Source organism: Paroedura picta, chromosome 6 (genome assembly GCF_049243985.1).
Source record: "Paroedura picta isolate Pp20150507F chromosome 6, Ppicta_v3.0, whole genome shotgun sequence".
NCBI classification, from domain to species: domain Eukaryota; kingdom Metazoa; phylum Chordata; class Lepidosauria; order Squamata; family Gekkonidae; genus Paroedura; species Paroedura picta.
Window position 1 is genome coordinate 215494 of NC_135374.1, and position 13454 is coordinate 228947.

Consider the following 13454-nt stretch of genomic DNA (forward strand, 5'->3'; position numbering starts at 1 on the left):
CAGCCCCTGCGGGAATTCTTCCATTGGAAGGAAGAGTTTGATTATGTCCCAGAGGGAGGCCCCTATCCTCTCATCAGCCGTTTTAAGTATCTGCAAGAGGACCTCTTGGAGGACTGGGGAGGTGGAGACGTGCCAGAAGACTGGAGGAGAGTGAATGTTACCCCAGCCTTCCAAAAAGAGAGGAAAGATGACCCAGGAAATGACAGGCCAGTGAGTCTGATCTCAATTGCAGGGAAAATAATGGAGCAGATTTTAAAGGGGACAATCAATCTGCAATCATCTTAACAAGTATCTCCATGGTCCCAGGCCTGTTGTTCAGCTCAGTGTTCCCTTCTTTTCCTTCTGGCTGGTTGCCTCACAAGAGCAGCTTGAGCACAACTCCTGAGCAGTGTCCAGTGTCAGATCCGGACCCTCCTCCCCTTTCCCCCTGCTCAGCCTCCCGAGGAGCAGCCTGGGGGCTCCTTGTCCTGGTCACAACATCCAAGGGAGCTCATGACTCGTACACAGACTGAATCAGAGAGGACAGGGGTGGTGGGATTTGCCTTTACAGACAGTTAGCAGGATTTCTTTTTCTTATGACAGCATGTCCAGATGACAAGACCAGAGCCCTTCAGATGCAGAAGGTCCCTTCCCTCAACCCAAAGGCTGGGAAAGACCCTTCTGTGCCTGAGGCCTGTTCTGGTGTCCAAAGATACACCCCTGGACAGGATGTGGATCAGAAGAAGCGTTGAATCTTACCTGGTAGAAATCCTCTTGACTGAGCATCTGCTTTGCATTCTCCCAGCCAGGCTTCTCCCCAAACATCTTGCAGAGGACGTCTGTCACCCAGACCACTTGCTCTGGGGGCTGACGGTAGCTGCGCAACTCCTCAATGTCCTGGGCCCGAAGACCTGCCAGGGCTGTTCGGTAGTCCTTGCTCATCTGGGGAGAGAGGATTTCCATTGGCCCCACCCCTACCCCCACCAGGCACCTCTCTGCCCTCTGAGAGGAGTCCTCCCCCACGCCCCATACCTTCTTCATGGCCAGCTCCTTGGCTTTCTCCAGCTCATCCCTTTCCCTGGTGAGGGCGTCAATGCGAGCCTCGTACTGCTGGCACTCCTTCTCCTGCTGCTTCAGCACCAGCTGCTGCTGCTCCACTTCCCGCTCGCTCTCCTTCAGTTGCTGCAGAGTGGAAGAGGTCAGGGCAGCATGGCCAGGCACGCAGCCAGCCACCCTCCCTCCCTCCCTCGGATATGCAAAACCAAGGGAGCGTACAGGGAAGGGGACAAGAGATGATTGGAGGCAGACAAGTCCTTGAGCAGCTGGAATAGAGAGCTGTGATTTTGAAGACTCAGCACAGGTTTCACACAAACAATGCAGTATGGATCCTAATTCTGTCAGGTGGATTAATAACTGGTTGACAGACCATACCCAAAGGGTAATTGTTAATGGTTCAGCATCTTCTTGAAGAAGGGTGACAAGTGGAGTGCCTGAGGCCTGTTCAGCATATTTATAAATGACTTGGATGAGGGATTAGAGGGGATCCTTATTACATTTGCAGATGATACTAAACTGGGAGGGGTAGCAAACACAACCGAAGACAGCAACAGAATACAGGATGATCTTGATAGGCTCGAGAAGTGGGCTAAACTGAATAAAATGAAATTCAATAGGGACTAGTTCTGCATTTAGGTAGGAAAATCTATATACACCAATATAGGATGGAGGAGACATATGCCAAGACGTATGAGGAAAGGGTGGGGAAACTTGGTCTGTATCCTGAAGAGGAGACGACTGAGAGGGGATTTGATAACTATTTTCAGGTATTTAAAAGGCTGCCATATAGAGGATGGAGCAGAGTTGTTGTCTCTTGCCCCAGAGGGACGGACCAGAACCAATAGGACGAAATTAATTCAAAAGAAATTCCATCTAAACCTCCGGAAGAAGTTCCTGACAGTCAGAGCGGTTTCTCACTGGAACAGGCTTGCTCGGTAGGTGGTGGGTTCTCTACCTTAGGTGAGTTTTAAATAGAGGCTGGAGAGCCATCTGACAGAGAGGCTGATTCTGGGAAGGTTCAAGGAGGTGGCAGGTGACGGGATGAGCGATGGGGTTGTGATTGTCCTGCATAGAGCAGGGGGTTGGACTAGATGACCTAGGAGGTCCCTTCCAACTCTATTACTGAAGTTGGGAGCATCAACTGACCAAGTTTCTTGAAGTAATATGCAGTGAAAATTAGAAAGATAATTAATAAATCTGAACATTTGTTGGTCCAGCCTGCAACATTCCACGAAATAATATTGGAAGTGCTAGCAGTTGGACCCTGGAGTGGTCTCTAATTTGGTCCAGAACGCCATCAAAATCATCGAAAATGCAGCCGTTGAGGGTGGAGGTTCTTGAAGTAGCATTTGGGGTGGAGGCATTCTCAAATTCAGTAGGGTTACATGCAGGTCCTCCTCTGTTGTTCTCTGATTCTAGATGGCTTCTTTGAGCAGCCCTCTCTGCAGATACACTGACTGGCTTTGCATCCACACAGAGCAAGGGGTCAGAAACCTCCACGCAAAAACACTCAGGCCCCAAGTGGGTGGGACACAGAAGGTGATTTTAGGCCCCTTGAACCAGGGGAGGTCTCTTTCACCTGCTGACATTGAAGGAGGTCCTTCTCTTTGTGCTGCCATGAGGGTAGGCATGCCAATTCTGCTGTACATCCCCTTCCCTCTCCTACCAGGGGTCAATATAAGTGTGCTAATACCTCCTGCTACAACCGAGAAGGGGTGGGAAATGAAGATGGGGGGTCCTGCCCCCCAGGTTGGAAAGCAGCCTGGTGAACCTCTTGCCCTGGGCTGGCTTTCAGGTGGGGAAGGGGCTGGCCTCACCTGCTTGATATTGTTCAGCTTCTCCTGGAGGGCGTGCACGTCCCGGGAATGGGCCTGCTGCTTCTCGCTCACCTCTCCCATCTTGTGCAGGGCCAGCTTCATCCTGTCGGCAAGCAGAGATGCTGAGGAGTGTCCGGATCCAGCCCTCATCCTGGGCCCCTCAGCACAACCTGTCTCATAAGGCGGCCCCGAGGACAAGAGGGTGGCGGGAAGAGCAACTTGGAGGGAGGGATCCAAAGGGGTGGAGGGGCTGAAAGGCAAACTGCAGGCCAACTCCCGTTGGCTTGTTCCTGGGGCAGAGGCAATGAGGCAGGCCATGCAAGCCAAAGACGTAGTGGCCCAAAGAACACGTCCTTACACTTAGAATCATAGAATCATAGAGTTGGAAGGGGCCATACTGGCCATCTAGTCCAACCCCCTGCTCACCGCAGGATCATAGAATCATAGAGTTGAAAGGGGCCATACTGGCCATCTAGTCCAACCCCCTGCTCAACACAGGATCATAGAATCATAGAATCATAGAGTTGAAAGGGGCCATACTGGCCATCTAGTCCAACCCCCCTGCTCAACACAGGATCATAGAATCATAGAGTCATAGAGTTGAAAGGGGCCATAGAGGCCATCTAGTCCAACCCCCTGCTCATTGCAGGATCAGCCCTAAGCATCCTAAAGCATCCAAGAAAAGTGTGTATCCAACCTTTGCTTGAAGACTGCCAGTGAGGGGGAGCTCACCACCTCCTTAGGCAGCCTATTCCACGGCTGAACTACTCTGACTGTGAATTTTTTTTTCCTGATATCTAGCCTATATCGTTGTACTTGAAGTTTAAACCCATTACTGCGTGTCCTCTCCTCTGCAGCCAACGGAAACAGCACCCTGCCCTCCTCCAAGTGACAACCTTTCAAATACTTAAAGAGGGCTATCATGTCCCCTCTCAACCTCCTTTTCTCCAGGCTGAACATTCCCAAGTCCCTCAACCTATCTTCATAGGGCTTGGTCCCTTGGACCCAGATCATCCTCGTTGCTCTCCTCTGTAACCTTTCAATTTTATCTACGTCCTTCTTGAAGTGAGGCCTCCAGAACTGCACACAGTACTCCAGGTGTGGTCTGACCAGTGCCGTATACAATGGGACTTTGACATCTTGTGATTTTGATGTGATGCCCCTGTTGATACAGCCCAAAATGGCATTTGCCTTTTTTTACCGCTGCATCACACTGCCTGCTCATGTTTAGTTTACAATGCACAAGTACCCCAAGGTCTCGTTCACACACAGTGTTACCTAGAAGCGTATCCCCCATCCAGTAGGCATGCTTTTCATTTTTCTGACCCACATGCAGAACTTTACACTTATCTTTATTAAATTGCATCTTGTTCCCATTTTTCCATTGTGTTCAGATATCGTTGAACTCTGTCTCTATCTTCCGGAGTATTTGCCAGTCCTCCCAATTTGGTGTCATCTGCAAACTTGATGAGTAGTCCCTCCACCCCCTCATCTAGATCATTAATAAATATGTTAAAAAGTACCGGGCCGAGCACCGAGCCCTGAGGTACCCCGCTACTCACCTCTCTCCAGTCTGATGAAACACCATTGGCAACAACTCTTTGAGTGCGGTTCTCTAACCAATTCCCTATCCACCTAACTATCTGAAAATCCAGATTGCACTCCTTCAATTTTTCCATCAGAACATCATGGGGAACCTTATCAAACATTTTACTAAAATCCAAGTAAACAACATCAACCGAATTTCCACGATCCAGCAAACCTGTTACTTGGTCAAAAAAGGAAACCAGGTTGGTCTGACAGGACCTGTTGCAGAGAAATCCATGCTGACTTCCTTGGATCACCAAATTGTCCTCCAGATGTTTGCAGATCGCTCCCTTTAATATCTGCTCCATTATCTTCCCCACAACAGAGGTCAGACTCACTGGTCTGTGATTTCCCGGGTCATCCTTCCTCTCTTTTTTGAAGATCGGAAAAACGATTGCTCTCTTCCAGTCCTCCAGGACATCTCCAGTCCTTAAAGAGGTCCCAAAGATGATGGACAAGGGCTGTGCAAGTTCTCCAGAAAGTTCTTTGAGCACTCTAGGGTGCATTTCATCCGGCCCAGGGAATTTGAACTCATCCAGTGCAGCTAAATGCCTCTCAACAACCTCTCTGTCCATGTCAACCTGCCACCCAGACACTATCCCTTGGCTACTGTCATCTCTAGATGTGCCTAAACCCTTTGACCTGTGGGAAAAAACAGATGTAAAATAGGCACTAAGCCTTTCTGCTTTCTCTGCATCTTCCGTTAGAGCTTGTCCACTTGTGCCCCCATTTGCTTGAGCTTCCTCCCCAGATCTTGATAGTCTTTTGTAATAGGAGCGATGGTATGCAGGGTCATGTCATTCGTTCCCACATGGACCATCACAAATGTTGTGATCCGTAGATTTGAGGAGTTTGGGCAGCCGTTCTGAAACGTCTATAATTTTTGCCCCTAGCAAGCAACACACCTCTCGGCTTAGGGGATCGGGCCCAGCTACATGACGATCCATTCCTCTTAGCAGGGAGTCTCCAATTACCAGTATTCTCCTTTTTTTTTTCTTCTCAATTCCATTTCCTTCTATCCCCGTGGCCAAAGTCCATTTCCTTCTATCCCCGTGGCCAAAGTCTTAGACTTTGTTTTGGGACCTCTTCCCTTGTTGACCCTTGCACCTCCTCTGCAAGGACCTGAAATCTATTCTGGAGCTCCAAAGGCCCTGAGAACCGTCTCGCTCTATGCCGTTGAGTCTTTTCCCGAACTGTCTGCAGAGGCTAGGCACTGAGTCTTTCTGCTTTCTCTGCATCCTCCGTTAGAATGTGTCCATCCGCACTCAACAGTGGGCCTATTGCCTCCTTTACGTTTGCTCCTCACATAACTGAAAAATCTTTTCTTGTTACAATGGGCTTCCCTGGCCAATCTTAGCTCACTCTCAGCTTTGGCCTTTCTGATGATTGATCTACAGTGCCTAGTAACCTGTAGGTACTCTTCTTTAGAGCTCTGTCCTTCCCTCCATTTCCTGAACATTTTCCTTTTCTTTCTTAGTTCCTCTTGAAGTTCTCTGTTCATCCAAATAGGCTTCTTAGAGCTCCTGCAGTGTTTTCATCTTTCTGGAATAGTCATTGATTGAGCATGCAATAGCTCTTGTTTGATTTGCGCCCACCCTTCACATGCTCCCTTCCCTTCCAGCATTCTCGTCCATGGTACGACACTCATCATGTCTCTGAGTTTATTAAAGTTTGCCCTACGAAAATCCAACATCCGTGTCTGGCTACAAGCTTCCTTGGCTCCCCATCTCAAAAGTAATTCTATGAGGACATGGTCACTTCCCCCTAGGGTCCCCACCTCCTTCACTTCATCCACCAACTCTTGCCTGTTGGTCAGTATTTAGTCCGGTATGGCTGAACCTCTTCACGTTATTTTTCTTTCTTTCATTCTTTTTTTGTTAGATTTTTTAGCTGCCCCTCTCACTAGATGTGAGGCAGAGCAGTAGCTGGTCAGGTTGTAGGTAATTACTTCCATAGGGAAGGCCTCCTTCAGGCCTCCTTCAGCCTCCCAGGAACAATCCTGGGGATGGGGCCAAATTTATTATTTCCCCAAGGGGGCTCCCAATTTCCCCACTGCCTGCTTTTAGGAGCCATGAGGGGTAGGGGTCAAGGCAACAAGTGGTCGGCCCCATCAAATCTAGCAACCACTCCACCTCAGGCTGTGTGAGCCTGGGAAGTTTTTAAAACCTTTTCCTGAAGATGGCAAAGGGGCCACAAGTTCTCCTACTATATTAACAGTGGGCAGAAGGTTGTTCTGGAGAGACAAGTGTTTACGTGTGAAGTAGCTCACAAAACCCTAACAACTTATTACCAACTGGGGCTGAGGATTATTTGGGCAGTAAGAGATCCAATTACCCTGAATGGTTGGGCTGGGTGTGAGCTTTCGGATGCAATGGATCTTGTGTGGAAATTTCTCTTTGCCGCTTTCCCTAGCATCTCGTAATATCTCATAAGTGTCCTATAGAAAAGGATCTAGGAGTCTCAGTAGACCATACATTGAGTCAGCAGTGTAACGGTGGTTAAAAAAGCAAATGGGATTTGGGGCTGTATCAAATGGAGTATCGTGTCCAGATCACGGGAGGTGATAGTACCGCTGTACTTTGCTCTGGTTCGCCCTCACTTGGTATGTTTAGCCTTGGGAGCTTGGTCTGTTTAGCCTGGAGAGGCAATGATGGAGAGATGATTTGATAACCATCTTCAAGTAAAAGGCTGCCATACAGAGGATGGAGCAGAGTTGTTCCCTCTTGCCATGAAGGGATGGACCAGATCCAATGAGATGAAATTAATTCAAAAAAAATTCTGTTTAAACATCCAGAAAAAGTTCCTGATGGAGCAGTTTCTCAGTGGAACAGGTTACCCCAGCAGGTGGTGGGTTCTCCAACTTTGGAGATTTTTAAACAGGAGTTGGAGAGCCATCTGATGGAGAGGCGGATTTTGTGAAGGCTCAAATGGGTGGCAGATTACAGTGGATGAGCGATAGGGTTGTGAGTGTCCTGCATAGTGCAGGGGACTAGATCAGTGGTCCCCAACCTTTTTCCGGCTGGGGACTGGCGAGGCAAGTGCCCCGCCCACGCAGCATGATGCGCAGCCAAAATCACACATGCACGGCACTTTCGCGCATGCGCACATGCGCAATTTCGGCCGCGCATGTGCGATTTTGGCCGCACATCGCGCATGTCGCGTGCGCGGCCCTGATTCCCTCTCCCCACCCCGCAGTAAGAAGCTTCCTGGGCTGCAAGCTTGCAGCCTGGGGAAGTTTTTTACTGTGGGGGGGGCGGGGAGAGGGAACCGCGGCCCGGCGCCCTGGCCTTCGCGGGGCGGCACTGGGCCGCGGACCGTAGGTTGGGGACCACTGGACTAGATGACCCAGGGGTCCCTTCCAACTCTATGATTCCATGATTCTATGAGATGTTCTTGCCACTTTGTCGTGAGTTTCTCTCCAAATTTGTTCTCGCTGTCTCCCCTTTCTTTCCCCACAGCTCCCCAGCATACCAGGGATCTGCCTTGAGATGAAGGGGGAGACGGCATCAGAGGTGATCGTGTTACTGGTTGCCAACAGCTGGTTGTACTAGCCACAAGTTACTGGGGGGGGGCATCAGATCATGCAGAACATTCAGGAATCCAACTGGATCCATAAGTCTATGCGGGAGGGCATAAATGCACCCTCTGTCTATATAGGGAGGGGGTGGGGTATGGAGCCAGGACTTCAGATTAAAGTGATCTGACCATGGAACAGGGTTCACTGCTTTCAGATCAACCTCTAGCCGCCCACCAAAGATCAAATCCAGGTTGTGGCCTGCTTGTTGTGTGGGGCCAGCAACAATCTGCAAGAACCCTACAGTTTCCATAGACGACACCAGGTCCAGGTTCTGACTGGAGGCAGGGTCCTCTGCAGGGATGTTGAAGTCTCCCAAGTCAAGAATCCTGGGGTACTGGATTGTCCGGGCTGCTGCTGCCTCAACAGGGTGTTTGCCAGTGCCTTAGGTGGATGGTACCCTAGCTAGATAGTCAAGATATACTTGAAATACTTGAAGGGCTGTCATAGAGAAGGTGGAGCAGAGTTGCTTTCTGTTGCTCCCGAGGGTTGGACCAAAACCAATGGGTTGAAATTAATTCAGAAGAATTTTTGCCTAAACATCCAGAAGTTCCTTATAGTTATAGAGCAGTTCCTCAGTTGGAAGAGGCTTCCTTGGAAGGTGGTGGGTTCTCTTCCTTTGGAAGTTTTTAAGCAGAGGCTAGATAGTCATCTGACAGAAATGCTGGTTTTATTAACTGAGGCAGATGGAGAGTGGGTGGGCAGGAAGGGATGTGCCAATGTTTGTCTCATGTGGCCCTTCCCTGCTTACCCAGGAAGTTGGTAATTGCTGCTGTGGGATGGGAAGTGAATTTCCTCCAGGCCAGGCTGGATTCTGGAGATTTTTGGTGTGGGGAGGATTCACTTGGGCATGAAATTAGGATCACTGTGGGTGAGCTGGTAGTTATGAGTTCTTACATTGTGCAGGGGGTTGGACTAGATGACCCTGGAGGTCCCTTCCAACTCTGTCATTCTGTGACCCTGTTCTCTCTCTTGCCCCTCCAGGTGCTGCTTCCAGAGCACACCCCAGCTGGCAGTCCTGTCCTGGCCCTGAGCACAACTGACCTAGACTCTGGCACCAACGGGCAAGTCACCTACCGACTGGTTATGCCGAGCCAGGACTTGGCCATCGATCCCCAATGCTATGGTCCTATGATTCTATGTTCTCAAATGTGCCCCACCCTAGGCCAACCCATTCAAATCCTGGAATCATATCACCCCCCCATGACCCAATATCGGGCAATGATGGAGGACTGAGTAACCTGGGAGGTGGGGGTGGGCAGTTCTTTCTTGGTGACTGTTTCGTCCTCCCTTGCCCAGGTCTCGGTTGCACATGCTAGGTCTACTTTTCTTTCTGCAAAATATGATTCTGCTGAATAGAGGCCTTATTATTAATAGCCTTGGAGTTGAACATCAGCGTCAGAGGTGGGTTCTTGTCCTTTGCTCCTTCCCTAGCATCTCTAAGGATGGGACAAGTGTTAGAAAGCATTAAAGCATATCCATTCTCAGACCCTTTCTCTTTAATGCAAAGGTTCTCACATTGATTTCATTAAAATTCTAGAAATCTGACAGTGATTCACAAATTTGACTATGCCGGTCACCATCTTGCTATGGCTGCAAACTTAATTGATGTCAGCAAAGGAAGCCAAATCCAGCTGAATCTGACCAAAGGCCCTGTTTCCAATGGTTGCCAGAAAGGGGCTTCCTGGGGGGACCTGAAGGCAGCAGCCTGACCCCAGTACACCCTCACAACTCACATTCAAAGAAATATGCTGTGGAGGCTCCCACGGCCAATGCCATGAGTGGACTACCCAGCTCTAGCCTCCTGTGGCTCCAACACTGCCTAGACCAGCAGATGCGGCATTCAGCCACTGCTAGGTCACAAAGTCCACATTCTTGTTACATCCACCTCGACTGCTGCCCATCAATTCCTTTGGGCACTCAGAAGTTCTATCAACATGACTGAGGGAGGAAAAATTGTCTCCACACCACACAGAATTTTTAAAAAACGGATTGTCTTGTGGATTCTCAGCTGTTTTCCCCTCTGCTCCAGATTTTAGAATCCTAGAATCCTAGAGTTGGAAGGGACCTCTAGTCCAGCCCCCTGCACAATGCAGGAACTCACCATTCTATAGCTGCTCCTTGCTCCAGTCCCTCCATCAGCCCAGCTGCCTTCCTCTGTGCTTTCTACAGCCTGCAGCTTCTGGAGAACCACCTTCAGGTTGGGAAGGCAGGTAGCCTGCACTTCCCCACAGTGGCCAGAGAACACCAGTCACTGCAATTTTTTCTCCCTTCCTTGAAGTGCCAAAGTTGACGTTCTTTTACTTTGTTATTCATTACCCAGTAGATATCTGAAATCAGGGGTTTGGCCACAAATTGATAGACATAGGTCCCATGTGAACAAGATCTGCATTAGATGCAGCTAATTTTCTTCTGCCTAAAGCCCAGTGTAGATGAATGTATCTTGGAGAAGTTGCTCTTTATGCCCTCCTTTTCCCTACCTTTTCTCTACCTCAAAGTGGCTTACTATCTCCTTCCCTTCTTCTCCTGACGACACCCTGTGAGGCAGGTGAGGCTGAGAGAGCTCTGAGAGAACTGTGATAGGCCTAAGGTCACCCCAGCAGGCTTCAAGTAAGAGTAAGAGTGGGGAATCAAGCCACTGCTCTTCTGCTACCACAAAAACAACCAGCCCTCTGGACAGAGTCATAACTGTGGCTCAAACTCCCAGTCTTCTGTGGAGGAGATTGCTCTGTGTGCACGTGTGTGTGCGTGTGTGAACCTGGGATCGGGGCCCTGAGGCAGAGCTGCATCTGACCTCTGACAGGGTGGGGGGGGGGGTGAGGGCATCCTACTTACTGGTCCATGTGCTTGCAATTCTGCTTCTTCAAGTGAAGCAGGAGCCATACAAAGGTGTCAAGAAGATCCAGGAAGCTCTTTGGAGTGATGAGAGGCAGGCGGGCAGCCAGGTACGTGCCGTATGTGGAGGCCGAGGTGTGGATCAGGGCTGCGACCTTGGCAATGCACTGTGCCAGGTTCTGGTGGGTCTGCAGTGAGCTTGCCACTAAAGGGCCATGGAAATGCCTCCATCAGTCAAGGAGGGGGGGCAAAGGAGACAGGGATCTCAATTTTCTGCCACCCCCACCCAGATAATTTTGGGGTGTCCATGCTGAGCAGAAACTGGTGCCTGCCATGAGAGGCATATATCGTATGAGGGTGTCAGAAAAGGCTGCCTGGTGCTGGTGGGCCTCCACCCCAGGAGCGCGTCATCTTCAGTGGCACCCACCAGAAGAAAACCAGGGGCCCGGCGTCAGCCTGCTCTGGAGGTGCCTGGTGGCCACCTGCTCCAGGGACTCGGTGCTCCAGGCCTGGTAGATCTTCAGGCTGCTCAGCAAGTAGGAGAGGGCTGTGGTGGTGAGGGGGGGCAGCCCCAGGCCACTCAAGCCCCGCCCACAAGGGGCCCCCAGCAGTAGAATCACATGCAAGTTGTTGCGCACAAACTGAAAGAACCTGCAAGAGAGAAAGAAGTCCACAGGAGTGCCTGGAGCCTGGCACAAAATATCCTTGCCTGCTGCCTGGGGAGAGACCGCCCACTCCTGCCCCTCCCCACTCACCTATGCAGGATGAGGTCCTCCCGCATGCCGCGCTTGATGGCCTGGTGCTCCTGTAGCAGGGCCTGGATGATGGGAGCCGTGTCTTCAGGGCTATAGAGCCCGGGGCAGGTGCCCTCAGCCATCAGGGCCAGCACCAGGTGCAGGGGACCCAGGCTCAGGCCAGGATGCACCAGCAGCAGCACCCGCTGGCCCTGGACCCCAGCCTTCCAGCTGGCCAGTCGCAGCAGCGCCAGCACCTGCCCCTCCCCGGCCTCCCCGGGCAGCTCCATTAGCAGGGAGTCGGTGGCCTGAGCCGCAAGGGTCACCAGGGTCACACGCCCTGTGCTCCGCCGGAAGGCCACTAGGGCACCGTGCAGCTCTGGGCCACTGAGCAGGCGGCACAGGTGCACCAGTTGCCTCAGCACTGCTGCAGGCAGTAGGAAGCCAGGGGGCAGCAAGGGGGTGAGCTGGCTCTCCAGCACCCTCCACAACCTCTCTTGGTAGGGGTTATGGGCACTCGGGCCATGGCTGGCGGGGCTCAGCTCCTTGCTGAAGACAATGTCTCTTGGCTGCTCCCCCGGCAGCATGAGCAGATGGGTGGGGAGAAGGGGGCCAGAGCTCTCCTTCTTGCAGGATGTGCGGCGCTTGGCCTTGGAACCACCAGTGTGGTGGAAGGACAGATGATGCTCATGAGGGTGGCGTCGGTCGCCACTCGGCACGGCAAAAGATGCCCCACGCCTCTTGCCCACCCCTTCCTGCTCCCCTTCCTCCTCCTCCTCCTCCTCCTCCTCCTCCTGCTCCCCCTCCTCCCTCTCTGGTTCCGTCTGGGGGCTTTCCTTCTTCGGCTTCCCCAGAGTGGGGACTCCCACAGAATCAGGGGGGTCCAGTGCCAGGGCTGGGGCTTGCAGCACAGGGTCCCAGGGGTCAGGAGGCTCTTCTTCTGTGCTGCCAGGGGGGCCTGGGAAGTTCTGTGGATCAGGGATGAGCTCCTGGTCCTCCAGCTCCAACCCGTCCTCCTCCTCCTGCTCCTGCTCCTCCAAGAAGGGTGCCCATGCAGATGATCTGGAGGAGATGGAAATGTAGAAGGAAACGTGGCTCCGGGAGGGGTGTTGAGTGCTCTGGGTGCCAAGGGAGGGCACGATATGGAGGAAGGGGCGCCTGGCACAGAAATTGGCTATGGCAATCTCCAGCAGCAGCTGCCCACAGGCTGCCTGGCGGTGTTCCCCCCGCAGCGGGTCCCCAAATGTGCGCAAGGCCTCATGCAGCCAGAGACGCACAATCAGACGGACGCTGAGCACCACTGTGTAGCTGGGGCCGACAGCCGAGCGGGATCCCGAAGAAGTGCGCCGGCTGAGGAGCATCTTGACCCCTTGCTCCTCCAGGGGAGAGCTGAGGTGGATGCCCGGGCGGGGCCGCAGCAGGCAGAGCCCCTTGAACACCTGCCGCAGGCTGTCCAGGGAGAAGGGGGTGAGGCAGCAGGCCGGGGAGGGCAGGAACTGGCTCCTGACAGCTTCGTAGGCATCCACTGTGGCCTTCACCAGGGCGGCAGCCAGGTCACTGTGCCGAGTCAGCAGCGGGAACTTCTCCAGCCAGGCCAGGGCGGTGGGCGTGTGCATGCTCAGCAGGGCCTCCCTTGTCAGCGGAGGGAGCACCACCACACTGAAGAGCCGGCCCAAGCGGGGGCATAGGGGGATCGCTCCCAGCACCGGGACGGAAAGAGTGCACAGGTAGTTGAAGCCCGCGGCTGGGCAGTGCTGCAGCTCCAGAGTGTCGGCATGATAGAACTGCTGGTGGGTCAGGGCCTGGCGCAGAGTCTCCAACACGGGGCTCGTCCCCCGACCTGCATCTGACATGGAGGAGGGAGAGGAGGAG

The 13454-nt window shown here is 52.3% G+C and overlaps 1 protein-coding gene across 2 annotated transcripts in view; it reads right to left on the reverse strand.

Moving 5' to 3' along the window:
* DNHD1 (dynein heavy chain domain 1) overlaps window positions 1-13454 on the reverse strand; it is a 78463-nt gene that overhangs the window by 32675 nt on the left and 32334 nt on the right. For both annotated transcript variants that reach the window (XM_077341016.1, XM_077341017.1), the window contains exons 25-30: window positions 11604-13428; window positions 11276-11499; window positions 10849-11053; window positions 2853-2955; window positions 1012-1161; window positions 739-921 (exon numbers count right to left, since the gene is read on the reverse strand). In XM_077341016.1, the coding sequence (XP_077197131.1) occupies window positions 739-921; window positions 1012-1161; window positions 2853-2955; window positions 10849-11053; window positions 11276-11499; window positions 11604-13428 (2690 nt within the window). The remainder of the gene's footprint in view (window positions 1-738; window positions 922-1011; window positions 1162-2852; window positions 2956-10848; window positions 11054-11275; window positions 11500-11603; window positions 13429-13454) is intronic.